The 14215-nt window shown below is 41.3% G+C and overlaps 1 protein-coding gene across 1 annotated transcript in view; it reads left to right on the top strand.

Moving 5' to 3' along the window:
• LOC127512893 (protein unc-13 homolog B) overlaps positions 1-14215 on the top strand; it is a 111144-nt gene that overhangs the window by 36178 nt on the left and 60751 nt on the right. The window contains exon 10 of the mRNA XM_051894248.1: positions 13750-14001. Within this exon, the coding sequence (XP_051750208.1) occupies positions 13750-14001 (252 nt within the window). The remainder of the gene's footprint in view (positions 1-13749; positions 14002-14215) is intronic.

The following is a 14215-nucleotide window of genomic DNA, read 5'->3' as shown; positions in this document are numbered from 1 at the left end:
GACTGTCCCAGCACCCGGAGAGGTATCCCAACCTCAGCAGCAGCAAACATCACAACAGAGCAGTAGTCAACAACCAAGTCAACAACAAACAGACACAAAGAGTCAACCACAATCTCAGACGCAGGCAGTTGAACCACCTCCAAGTCAAACAGGAGGACTTTTGGGGGGGCTCCTAAAACTAACAGAGAATGCTCTTGCAGGGTCACAACAGCCAAGTGGCACTGGCAGTCAGCCTAATCAACAACAGTCCAGCAAACCAACTGCACAGCCACAACCACCACCTGCTACAGCATGTGGAATGTTTTCAGGATTTTTTAACAAGCTAACAGCCCCAGAGAGTGCTCCTCAACAGCCACATCCTGGAAATAGTACCCTGACCTCACAACAAAACTCTAAACTCCCTGAACAACCGTCACCATCTCAGACAGGTGGCTTCCTTTCTGGCCTGTTTAGTATGAGTGCTTCAGACATTAATAATGCCAAAGATCCAGCTCCCCTAAGTCGTCCACAGCAGGAGCCCCCTTGTTCTGGTCAACCTAATGCACAGCAAACTAACAGACAAAACTTGCAACGACAAAACCAAGTTCCACCTCACCAGGTACCACAAAGTGGACCAAGTGGAATGTTCTCTGGGTTGCTTAATAAGATTGCAGATACTGCCACTGCACAACCCCAGTCACAAACCATGCAGCAAATCAGTAGGTCTGGTCAAAATGAAAGTGCCCCCCAGCAATCTTCTAGCCAACAGGGTGGGTTCTTTTCTGGGCTTTTTTCAACAAACCCAACACCAACACAGTCACAACAAGAACCACCTGGATCCAGTCAACAGCAGCAGGGAAACAGACAGCCTTTACAAAGACAGAATCAGATTCCCTCTCATACTTCATCAACCACTGAGCCACCACAAGGGGGTTTGCTTTCAGGCCTTTTCAACAAACTTGCATCAGTAGATACTCCAGCTCAGTCAACAAAGTCTGTTCCAGGAGGTCAGCCTAACCGACAAACAAGTAGGCCAGATGCATCAGAACAGAGTCAAACTTCTACCCAGCAGCCACCCCCTCCAAGCCAATCAGGTGGACTTCTTTCTGGTCTTTTGAAGATGGGATCAGAAGCTGCAACTCAAAAATCACCTTCTGTAGGACAGCAGCCACATCCTGCCTCTGGAAGCCAGCTGCAAAGTCCGCAATGTCAAAGTCAGACTGCATTACAAGGAGCAACACAGTCTGGTGGTCTATTTTCTAGCATTTTCAAAATGGCCACCTCGGATGAATCTGTGCAACAACATACTCAATCAAGCAATCAGCCAGCAAATGCATCTGTTCAAAGTGCAAGCAATCAGCAAAATGAGTCTAGTAGCATCTTATCTGGGTTTTTGAGCAAACTTGCTACAACAGCTGAAGAACCAACATCAACAAATGAAGGTTCTCCTAGTCAGAAATCAAAACAGCAGCAACAAGACCGTTCTGGAATTAAACCTAGTCAAGGCCGACCACAGATTCAGAGGACCAAACCAGTTGAACTTTTGTCCTCTGAAGATGTAGGTGCTGAAAAAGATCAAAAAGTTTCAACACAAAAAGTTTTTTTGTCTGGACTATTTAACAAGGCATCAGAGGAAGACACCTCATCTAAACTTCCTTCTCTTCAAACCAAAGAAGAACCAAAAAGTATTTCCAGTAGTGGTGCAGGTGTGCTTTCTGGGATTTTTAAATCTGGAGCCAATGAAAATGACTCGCCAGCAAAAAGTAAGGACCAAGAGAAGGGCTTTCTTGATCGACTAATGTCTAAGCAGAGTAAAAATGAGACCACTACTTCAGTTACCAGCAACACCTGGAGTTCAGAGTCAAACAAATTAGTAAATGAAGCTTCTCAACAACCTGCTAATCTGCATCCTGCAGTGAAATCCACACAACAGTACATGGAGGAGATACATAGACTCTTATATGGCACGTCTACTAATTATGGATACCAAGATTTATTGTATACATTTGCTGAGCATGGTGTGATTCCCCCAGAACTGTATGAACATCAGTGTCTCATAGAAGCTCTTCTTTGGCAGCAACTGAATGATTATGCTCTATTGGAGACCCTAGCAACACAAGTTCCAGACTGTTATTCTACAAATCAAGTGGGAATGCCATTACCTTCTGAACCAGTAGTAGAGACGCCTGAATGGTGGAACTTTAAAAATATGGATCCTAGTCAGTTCCATATACCCTCACATCCTTGGCAGGATGTTGTCAATTTGCCATTTCAAAGTAGTCTTCCACTAGCAAATGGAGAGGATATTTTTGTATTTGACATGAGTAACACAAACAGGAAATCCTGGGGAGGCTGTGACCATTTAGATGACTTCAGTGATAAAAGAAGCAAAAAGCCTTGGATGGAGAAATCAGCTGCTGTTAACCTCTCAACGGATGTACCAGCAAAAATATATTCATGCCAGTCAATGTCAGACTGTAGACTAAATAGTAAAAATGCCTCAAAAAAGACCCCCACACCACATTTAGATTTTAAATTTGACTCAAGATTCTTCAAACGACTTACTGAAAAAAAGGGGCCATTGGATTTGACTCCAGGTGCAGTCGACCTCAGAAGCTCTGTGACTGCTAGTGGAGATATAGAGAATGAAATGTTTTTTGAAGATTCTGAGTGGTACCAGCAGTGGCTGTCCTTGTTGGAGCAGGGAATGTGGTGGCCAGCTGAGGTAGGAGACTGTGGCTATTATGTTTACATGGATGAAGAATATATATACTCTCTTTTGACTGATAGGGCTGGTAAGCACCTTTATGCATGTGCGACCCCAGAGGAGAGCCGTGTTTTAGAACAAATCACTGAAAATATCTCAAGTATTCTACATAAAAAAGATAAACCAAAGATGACGCTTTGTGGTTTTAAAATACCTCTATTCAATGAAGATGAAGTGTTTTGGATACCAGGAAAAAATCAGTGTGATTTGCAGCTCCTAAATGCTCCTGTTGATTTGTCTTCAGCTCTTCAGAAAGGTGACCGGATTATGAACATGAACCTTGAGCGGTTCTCCCAAATGTTTCAGGAGTCCATAAATGCACAGACAGAGCAACCTGTTGACTTCAGTGTGTACAAACTCAAAAAAGTAAAAATGGGTTCACAAGAGCCAAGTATAATTTCTACAGAGGAGCAACAAGAAGCAGCTGACCTCTCAAAGAAAGAAAAGAATCCATGTCATGGAGGACCATACTGGAGAAATCAGGGTATTAAAGACCTTTTTCCTGAAGTATCTGTGCCACAGTCCTCTTCTCCAGTTATGTCTACTTCATCAGTGGGCTATAGACGGCACCCCTCAAATATGAAACCTTCAATTCCTGAAATCCTGATTGGACATGTAGATGATAAGCCTGTTGACCAGAAAACTCAGAATAAGCAAACTTCCCATCCTGTTTTAACTATTAAAAACTTTGTTGAAAAGACATCTACTACACCACAAACAGCTAAAAGCACAGCATTAGCAGGATCTACAATTACACCACAACCTCAGGCCACTTCTAGAAAACTTCCTGATCTACCGAAGAGCAATGGAATGCCACCTACTTCAACTAGGACACTTCCTGTAACACCAGTAAGTTCAACAAGGCAGGATGGGTTTACACAGCCCAGTGCAACCCCCACACCTCAAGTATCACCTACTCCACCAGCCTCAGTTTTGAGCATGCGACTCACAAGTATTTCTTCTAAGCCCTCTGCTGCGTCACAGAAACACAAACTGGCAAGACAGCCATCACAGTCAACACAGTCTCCTTTATCAGACAAAGTGTCAAATTTTGAAGTCTCTAAGACTGCAATAGTTCCCTTAAAGCCAAAACCTTGCACAGTGATGTCAGATCAAACAATATCATTGCCACCACCACAGAATTTACTTTTTAACAAACCACAAATTGCAGTTGACTCTTTTTTTTGTAGTAAACCTATGGATTTCTCTGGAGCCATGAGCAAAAAAGACAAAGGTAATGATGAGAAAACTCCATTAGATACTCATGCTGAAGGATGTGTTCTGGATGTCATTGACTTTACCACAACAAAACTAAATGTTAAAAACCAGAATGAAGAGACATCTGACACGAGTGAGACAGCAGCTGTTGACCTGACTGCTGAGTTAAATAAGGAAGTGAAAGAAATAAATGTCACATTTCCAGCTCTAGAAGTCAGAAATCTCTCCTTGACAATGTCTGACGTACCTCTAGGAACTGTATCTGCTCCACCCTCTCCGAGAAGCAGACCACAATACTTTCCTCCAGACTGTGGAGTTCCCAGACAAAATGACAGTTGTGGCAATGAAGCACCCATTTCACAAAGACAAAACCCCCAGCTTGCTAGACAAGCCTCAGATCAGATGCCCCAGGCAAACAGTACTCAAATAAGCTCTAACAGAGTCCTGGTGGATTCGCCCTCAAAGGCAGCATTTAAGTCAGCCTCAACACCAGCTCAACGTGATAGGCTAGAGGGAGGGCCATTTAAGCGAAGTGCCAAACCCAGCCAAGTGCCAACTTCTATATCTCGAGCACCATCACCTCATACATGTTCTGAAATAAAGACATCAATGTTAAGCCCAGCACTGCAGATGCCTGCTCAAAATAAAAATATTGGCCTCATAAGGCAGACTTCACTTGCTAGTGAATCTTTAAGAATTAGTCACATGACTGGGCAATCACATAATGAGAGCACTGCTCCAGCTAATTCAGTCAGAGCAACTCTGGATATGACTTCAAAGACAGTCAATAAAGATATGGGGACAATGATCACTGAGAGCTCAGCAACTGAAGCTTTCTCCCTTGTAAGAAGCAGACGTGCCTCAGTCACAGAAATGAATACAGATTTTGTTGGTTTGCCTTTGCTTGTAGAGCCATCAGCACAAGAGGTAAATCTTCTCATACAAAGGCATCAATCATTACCCCAGCTCTTATCTAGTGAATCCAAGTTTTTCCAAGAAGGCCCTGTTTTACACATCCAAAACCGTATTTACAACAAAGCAGCAAGTTTGCCACTTCAACCCTCTCATTATCATCAAACAGCAACTGCTCCATCAAATGCAATTAAAGCTACGTTAGATATGTCTGCAAAATCAACTACATGTTCGGCTGTTGTAACTGAGGCAGTTCAAAAAGAAGCACTGCCACTTGTGAGAGCAAGGTCGACATCAATCTCAGATGGCAATGAAGAGCTTGTTGGATTGCCTTTGCTTGTTGAGCCATCAGTACCAGAGAAAAATCTTCTCCCACAAAGGCGTCAATCATTGCCACAACTCTTATCTAGTGACTCCAAGTTTTACCAGGAATGCTCTGTTTTACAGAGCCAAAATCATCCTTATAATAGAACTGTAAGTTTGCCAGTGCAACCTTCTCCTTATCATCAAACAGCATCTGCTCCAGCAAATGCAATTAAAGCTACATTAGATATGTCTGCAAAACCAACTACTCATTCAGCTGTGGTAACTGAGGCAGTTCAAAAGGAAGTGCTGCCACTTGTGAGAGCAAGATCAACATCAATCTCAGATGGCAATGAAGAAGTAGTTGGTATGTCTTTGATTGTGGAGCCTCCAACACAACAGCGGAAAACTCTTCTTAGAAGTTTTGAATCACAATCAAATGTTACACAAAGTGATTCTTCACAACAGATGATGGATTTGAAAGCATCACAGTTAAGTCCAATCTTAAACCGACAAACACCTAGTTGGCAAATGGCCTGTGCTCCAGCCAGTGCAGTTAATACAATTTTAGATATGTCTCCAAAGCCAACTGAAAAAGTCCAAGAGGAAAAACAAGAATTATCTCCAATGCCATTGATGAAAAGAAAAACGACAGATACTGCGATTGCCATAGGGGCATCTGTTGGATTGCCTTTAATAGTAACACCCTGTAATTCCCAAGAAAACCTTATAATGAATACTACATCTCCATCACAAGTGCAGCAAAGTTCAGATAAGGAAACACTGAAAGAAAAGAATAGTGTTATTTCAAGCCAGCAATCCCTTGAAGTCAGAAGAATCTCTGCTAAAGTGGGTTTCTTTCAAAGCGAAGCTGCCACATTACAAATGACACGGCAATCATCTCTTTCAGGACAACCCAACACAATACCCACAGCACCAGCTAATACAATCAAGGACATAGTTGACATGTCTCCAAAACTCTTGTCAAAGCCATCAGAGATTTCTGGAGACGTTATCATTGAAGCTGGTGTGCTGTCACTTGTGAAAACAAGACCAACCACTGATGCTGAAGTGTTAAAAAGACTAGCTGGTGTACCTCTAATTGTAGAGCCTCCTTTGTTCCCTAAACCAGTTCGAAGGCAAAGCAAATTGCCTGATGAAAAGTCCTCTTTTTCTTTGAAATCAACTATAGATCAAGGAACAAAAGTACCTTCGGCACCAGCTAACACAATTAAATCCACTATTGATATGTCTGTGGTCCGATCAACTTCTACAATGTCTGAGGGATCAACAGGAGAAATGCTTCCAAGTGGAGTATTGCCTCTTGTCAAAGATAAAGTATTCATCTACAAACATTCAAGAAAAGATTCAGTAGGAATGCCATTAATAGTTGAATCATTTTCGCCTTCTGAGCAGATCCCTCAAAAAATGTCACACTGTATATCCTTACTAGAAAAAAGTAATCCGCACCGAATGCAATTATTGGATGGACGTCATACTACAGAAACTTTGTTGCGCCAGCAGATTCCTACCTATCATCAAAATGGAATGCTCCCAATCTCAAAGATACAAACTGTAGAATCTCAGGCCTTGAGCAAACCTGTTGACTTTTCTGTCATTGTTTCACCTACAAAGCCCAACTGCTCCTTTGTTCTTCAGAATGGACATCCTGTGGATTTTACTAGATCTGAAGAGGAGAAATTAAGGATTGGAAGCAGATATCCCAAAAATGGTAGTATTACTTCTAAGAAATCTTATGTTGGGGCTGTTGACTTGACTGCTGACATAATGATTGATGTAAATAAAAACAAAAGTGACAATGACGTCAAGGATCTTTCAACTCTAAGAACTACTAACATATATGCAGTTCAGAGTTCCACTACAAAAAATAAGCAAGATTCTCCTCAACTGTCAGGAAATCAGGAAATATTGGCCACCCAATCAAATAATTTACCTACGTCTCAAGCATCATATCCATCTTTTCAGTCCAATGTGCCTACTCAAATAGCAGATACATCAGTTCAGAAGAAAAATCATTTGCATAGAACTGATTTGCATTTCCTCAAAAATTCTGTACAACTAAGGGAAGCACAACATGAACCTACTGAACCAGTCAACCCACAGCTTCTGGATAAGGGGCTTCCATTTGCAAGCAGCACAAGTGTTGATCCACATCTCTCTCTGCTCTCTACAGAAATCAATGATTTATCTAATGTGTTGACCTTCAATGACCTGCCCCAAAAATCTATGCCTCACATAAATTGCTCAGAGCACACAACTAATCAGCAACCAGCTCAAAGGTCTATCATCAGTAGGCAGATAAGACACCGGTCACTTCTCTCAACATTAACTGAGAATGATGGGAGTCAGCATATTCAGCGGGCTGAGCCATTTATTACTTCAACTACTGTCTCAAGACCAAAAGGTCTTATCAAACAAACAACAGTGGAAAGCTTTGGAGAAGACTGCATGCCTCAGAATGAGACAGCTGCTTTCAACGAAAAGCCGCTAGTGTTAGACAAAACACTTGTTCAAACATCAGTTGTTCCAGTTGTATCAGTTCAAGATGTATCCATACCTGATCAAGGTTTGTCATCTAACTTTGTGTCTGCTACTGCAAACCTGCCAGCGACGACTTCTGCCATTGTACTAGAATCAGTGGTCGTTGTACCCACAAGTACTACGAACTCTGAAATTACTATGGCATGTCCAAGACCACTTTCATCAAGTCCAGCTGTCGTGCCAAGTGTTATGGATGGATCTCCATGTCAAGTCTCAATTTCAGGCCCAGCCACAAAGATGTCAGTCAAAGGATTGATATCGTTATTTGATGGAGCAGGCTCACAGCCAACAACAGATAATGTCTCACAAAGAAGTGATAAAATGATACAGTCAATCATCAAACCATCACTTCATCGTTGTATTGAATTTAACCAAGAAATTACCACATCTCCAAACCAGACAATGACAACAACAGCAGATACATCAGTGTTCAATGGAACCATACTAACTACTGTTCAAGCACATACTGCACCGCCATCCTTAGTCGATCCACCCACACAGCCTTTTCCAAGTCCAGGATTTACTACACCACCTTCTGTATTAAGTCCACCTATTGAACTTAATAAAGTTTCCCCAGTTCCACCATCTCAAGTCTTTCCCACTGACCTGCCTTTAAGAAGTTTACTAGTACAACATAACAGAACATCAGTTCCTCAGATCACAGAGGCATTTGCTGAAAGTAGGGCTCCAACATTTAGTGGCACAATTTCTCAGCCAATTAATGTTTTTGGAATTTCAGCAGAGTCACAGTCTCAAAACTCTTCTGGAAGCATCTCCTTAGCTGAAGTTTCAGTCACAAGTGATACATCATTTCCGGTTGCCACAAGCCTTCCTACATCTTCCCCTGGGTCTACAATTACCCCCTTAACACTTCAAACACAATTGAAAGAGATATCATCTATGGTCATGTCTGGCAACCAGACTGATTCAGGCCAACCGGATAAAATGTCAACTCTTCATCATTCAGCTACAGTAAGTGGATGTGATGCCCAGTATATGTCAAATCAAGCTATCTCACAGGCCACCGTACCACAAACAGCAGCAATGTCTCAATCTGTTTCAACACAAGATATTGTGGTGGACAGTGTTAGTCAATTAGATGTTACTCCCCAACAGTTTATTTTGTCTGAGATGATGTCTATCGAAGAGGTACCTTCTTTCACTCCAGTTTCACCCACTGAGCTAGAGGGGCGATCATTAGTTAGTTCTGGTTTGGGCCCAAGAAAGATGCTTATCCCTCAGATCATGATTTCAGAGGCTAGCAGTCCTGAAGACTGTCCTGAAGATGATATATTGACAGATGAACCTGATACAACAGAGAAAGATGATTTTGCTTTGTCTCTTATTGACAAGACCCCTATGGAAAAAACTGATGGTTCTCAAGACAATTTAGCTACAGAGGATGTGGCATCTCATGAAATTGACAGTCACATCATCAAAGTGAATTTCTCTAAAGTAATGGATTCTCCAGAGGCTCTAACAGAGGTTTCTGAGATTAAACATGATTACTCCATTGAGGATGTACTTACCAACTCTGATGCATTTTCAGCACCATTAATACTAAGCACTGTTGAACAAAATGAGAGTATCTGCCCTGAGGCCAGCTTTTCTGAAAAAACATATCTTGAAGAAGATTACAATAAAGACGACCAAGTGTCCAGTGCTTTTAAACAAGAGTCAAACCTAGAGGATGGTGCAAACACTGAATCAACAAAGTGTGAAGAGAAAATAAAAGATATTGATGAATCCCCTAAATTAATGTCTGACAACCTGAGTATCACTTCTGGACCAGTGTCTTCAGGAACAGAAAAAGTATCAGAAGACACTCTGAAAACCTCCATAGCAAAATCTAAACCAAGTACAAAAGAAGGGGAAGTGCAGGCGGCAGGGCCTGCAAGATCAAATGAAGAGGCCACAACCACCAGCACTGAACCAGCTTCTCCTTCCACTCTCAAAGACACAGTTGTTGAAGAGCAATCTGGCAAAGGCATATTCTCACTTTTTGGCACATCTTTGGGTCAATCCCAACCTCAGAGTGGACAATCCATACTAGGAGGAATAATCCCTGGGTCCTCATCCTCCAAAGAAATGCCAGGTACAGGATTATTCTCGATGTTTGGAAGTGCTGCTCCTCAAGCAACCCCTGCATCACCTGCACCCAAAGATCCACCTGGAAAGAGCATATTTTCTATATTTGGTGGATCTGTTTCTCAGCCACAACCTGAAAAGGAAGGTCCACCTGTTTCTGGCCCAAAAGATCTGCCTGTAGGACCAAGACCACCACACATGCCTACTCCAAGGGTGGCTTCAGGACCTGGACCAAGAGGACCACCAGGACATGTTCTAAGGGCTACATCAGGACCTGGACCAAGAGGTCCAACTCCAAGAGGGCCCACTTCCAAAGAACCACTTGGTAAAGGACTTTTTTCTGTGTTTAGTGGATCTTCTCAGCAGACAGCACCAACAGGAGGTGGAGTTGCTGCAAAAACACCTGGATCTGGATCCTCCATTCTTGGAGGTATTTTGCCTGGTTCTGGGGCCAGAGAAAATAATGGGCCTGGTTTATTTTCCATGTTTGGTGGAAGTAGTTCTCAATCTCAAACACCAACTGATGCTGCTGCAACTGAGTCCACCAATAAGGATACAACAGGAAAGGGATTGTTTTCCATGTTTAGTGGGCAAAGTCCAACTGGAGGCTCTGAGCCAGAAGGTCTCTTTAAAGTTCCCTCTGTTTTCTCATCTGATAAAACAAAATCTACTGGATTCAACATCATGTCTTTCATGGATGATAAAAAATCTGATTCTAAATCTGTGGATGTGACCACTATAAGGGAGGGTTCTCCCACATGCCATGTAACATCCATACATTTAACTGAATCAGTTACAGATGAAAATGCATCTGTTGAGGCTAAAGAAGAGGTTCCTGTAAAAAACACATTTGAATCTCCTGTTAAGTTGGATCAAAAACCATGTGGTGAAATGAAGGAAGAGTCTGTGGATGTTACAGGGAGGACTGATGAAATGCAGCCATCCATAAATGATAATACAATGTCTAAAATGAAGACACTAATAAATGAGGATGAAGAGGTTGTATTTCTGACCGAGGAACAAACTAAAAATGAAGAAACTTCAGTGGTCGACAAAATATATGAGGAAAAAACTATTAATGAGCAACTTAAAAATGAGGACCTGGACATGGAAAGCTACAAAGAAACTGTAGACACTTGTTCAAAGAAAGCTGATTGCATGACATCAATAAATGAGACTGAAGAGGTTGTACTTCTAACAAAGGAACAATCTAAAAGTGAAGAAACTTCAGTGGTTGATAAAATACATGAGGAACAAACTATTAATGAGCAATTTAAAAATGAGGAGCTGGATATGGAAAATTACAAAGAAACTGTAGCCGCTTGTTCAAAGAAAACTGATTGCCTGACACAAATAAATGAGACTGAAGAGGTTGTTCTTCTGACAGAGGAACAGTCTAAAAATGAAGAAACTTCAGTGGTTGACAAAATGCATGACGAACCAGCTATTAATGAGAAACTTAAAAATGAGGAGCTGGGCATGGAAAATGACAAAGAAAATGTAGCCACCAGTCCAGAAAAAAAAGATTTTAATAAAGATTTAAAGCAGTTTGTTCTTGAAAATTCATCCGGGCAAGTTGTAGAGCCTGTTGCACTTGAGAAACCATCAGAGGTGTCATTAGAATCTGATAAAGCTGTAGAGCTTGAAAAACTGCCTGAGAAAAAATTACAAGAAAATGAACTGCCATTAGAAAATGACAAACTGGTGGAGAAAAATGTGGAATCAGAAGAATGTCTGGAACTGGAAAAGTCTCAAGAAACAAGCAAACCTCTGGGTGCTGAGAAAGAGAAAACTCTCACTGAAGAATCATGGAAAGGTGATGATGTACAAATAACATACACAATTTCTGACAGCCAGCAAGCAGACCTTAAGGAAAAAACAGATGAAATCACAAAGTCAGAAGAAAATGACAAACCATTAATGGTGGCAACCATGCAACCATCTTTAGATCCACAGCTGATTTCTTCTATTCCGCAGCAGCAGCAGCCTAAACAAGAAGTTATTGTACCTCAGCCAGGAATACTGGGTTTTCCTGCTCAGCCTAGGCCAAGAATGGCTGGACCTTTTTGTCAGCCCAGACCTGGAATGCCTGGACCAAGAGGACCTAGACCTGTCATTTCTGGTCAACCAAGACCAAGAATGCCTGGCTCCCAAAGACCCCCAGAACCTGCTGCATTTTCTGGCTTCATGTCAATGTTTTCTGGCCCAAGTGCTTCTAGCAAGCCAGCAGCTTCTAGTTTCTTCTCAGTGCCACAGACCTCTTTCTTCAAGTCATCACCTACATCCACTGCAGCACAACCACAACAGCAGAAGAGCTCATTTTTTAATCTTCCAACCAGCCTGCCAACGGACTCCCTCACTGGTGATCTGTTTGGATTGTTTAAAGGTACAGAAGCAACAAAATCAGATGAAACCAAGCTGCCAGATAAATCTGAAACTAAAGGTAACGATGGAACACAAGACTCTAAAGAACAAATGAGCCTCAATGTTAATGAGTCAAGTGCAGTCTCTGAATCTGAGTCTGTGTCAGTTACTAAATTAGTAAATGAAGAACTGAAGGAATGTGATTCTGAGTCATTAAAGGTTGTTGAAGAGCAAGAGGTCAACTCTTCACATGAAACAAAAGATGAAAGCAAGGAGATCAATGATGCATCTGAAACTATTCATACAGAGACATCTGAATTGGGTTTATCCTCAAAGGTATCACCAGGAGACACTGAAACCCCACCATCTACACCCAAAATACTAGTTGAAGACAAACGACCAACCTCACCACCTTCTAAAAGTATTTTTGGTGGTTTGATGTCTGGTGCAGCAGAGACAGCCAAACCTTTCAGCTCATTTTTTGGCTCTTCCACTCCGGCCCCTTCAGTCAGCACCAACCCTTCACAGCCACAAGCAGAGAGCAGTGGTCTGCTTTCCGGTTTCAAAGGTTTGTCTGTGGGTCTCTTCCAAGAAGATAAATCAGCTTCTGCAAAGGAAGAGACCATGTCATCAATGTTTGGAAGGAAAATAGGCTTCCCATGGCAAAGTTCACCTCCTCAGACCCCTCCTGCAACCCAGTCCAAACACCCAGACTTGAAGCCTGAAGAAAATTATGAACCCGAGGCTGATAAATTGTCTCTTGAATCAGAGGTCACAGGAAGTGCAGATCCCAGTGATACAGAAGATCCAAGTGACAACTCTTCACATAAGCAGCCAAGCTTTGACACAAGTCCAGAGAGTCCGACAGCACTTAAACAAGGGGCATCCTGTCTGGAAGTAGAGCATATAGAGAAATCTCAGATTTCCCAAGATTGCATAGATAAAGACAAGGACCCTCCTGATATAGATTCCAGTGAAGAAAAGCCACCAGGGACCCTTCTACAGCAAATCTTTGATAAAAGGCTAGTAAAATCATAATAAATGGGTATTCTTAGGCCATTTATTATGGTTTATTGTGAACATTACCCTCCATCTTTCCAAGATATTTTAATTTTTATTAATTATTCATTTTATTAAGTATTATTAATTTGTTATATTCACATTATTGAAATGTTTTCTTTTGGTTTCTTATTGTCTGTCAAGACATGCATAACATAACAAATATTACAAGTAACTTGCTTGCTCCTGAAATTATGAATCTTTTAAATTGTACTTGGATAAAAAAAAAAAAGTTTCACTGCTACTGATTAATTTTATATATTTATCTTCTTTATCTAGTATTTCATTAAATTCATATTAGCACTGTTCCCAGTATGTTTATTCAACTTTCCCCTAAGGTTCTTCAGCCTGCATTACTGTAATGACATTATTGACATGTTACCCAAACACATTTTAAACAAAGTCTAGGACTGAAATTGATTCCTGTGTGATTTAGTTTGTGACTAGATTTAAATATTTACATCTTGATATTTACATCTTTTGTTTTCTTTCACCAGCCCGGTGGACAGCTCTCGATTTGGGTCTTCTGGTAACCTTAGCCAAGCCAGTTCCCAGTTCAGCTCTGAGCCAGAAGAACGCAGCTATTCAGCTGTTGTTGTTGCAGCTGTTGTTGCTCTACCTCTTCCAGCATCAGATGACACAGAAAAAGGGGAAAGAGAAATACTAGCAAATGTGGAGAAAGAAGTACAAGGGGAGAGTACACCCAAGCCTGTTGCTAATCAAGGGAGAAAGCCAGAGAGGCAGCACAGGTATGTGTTTCACACTGAATAGATGTGAAGATACACATATGATACACATACGAATCCTAAAAACTAAGCTAATATTTAAATATAAAAGTACAACACTGGAAAATGTGTATTGATTGACCTTGATTGTAACTGTAATCAAACTGTATAATTACACATTGTTTAACTGTATCAGAATCATGTTTTAAATGTTTATTTCTGATCTGTGTCTGATCTA

The sequence above is a fragment of the Ctenopharyngodon idella genome, chromosome 5 (genome assembly GCF_019924925.1).
Source record: "Ctenopharyngodon idella isolate HZGC_01 chromosome 5, HZGC01, whole genome shotgun sequence".
NCBI lineage: Eukaryota > Metazoa > Chordata > Actinopteri > Cypriniformes > Xenocyprididae > Ctenopharyngodon > Ctenopharyngodon idella.
This window is presented reverse-complemented; position numbering and strand designations above follow the sequence as displayed.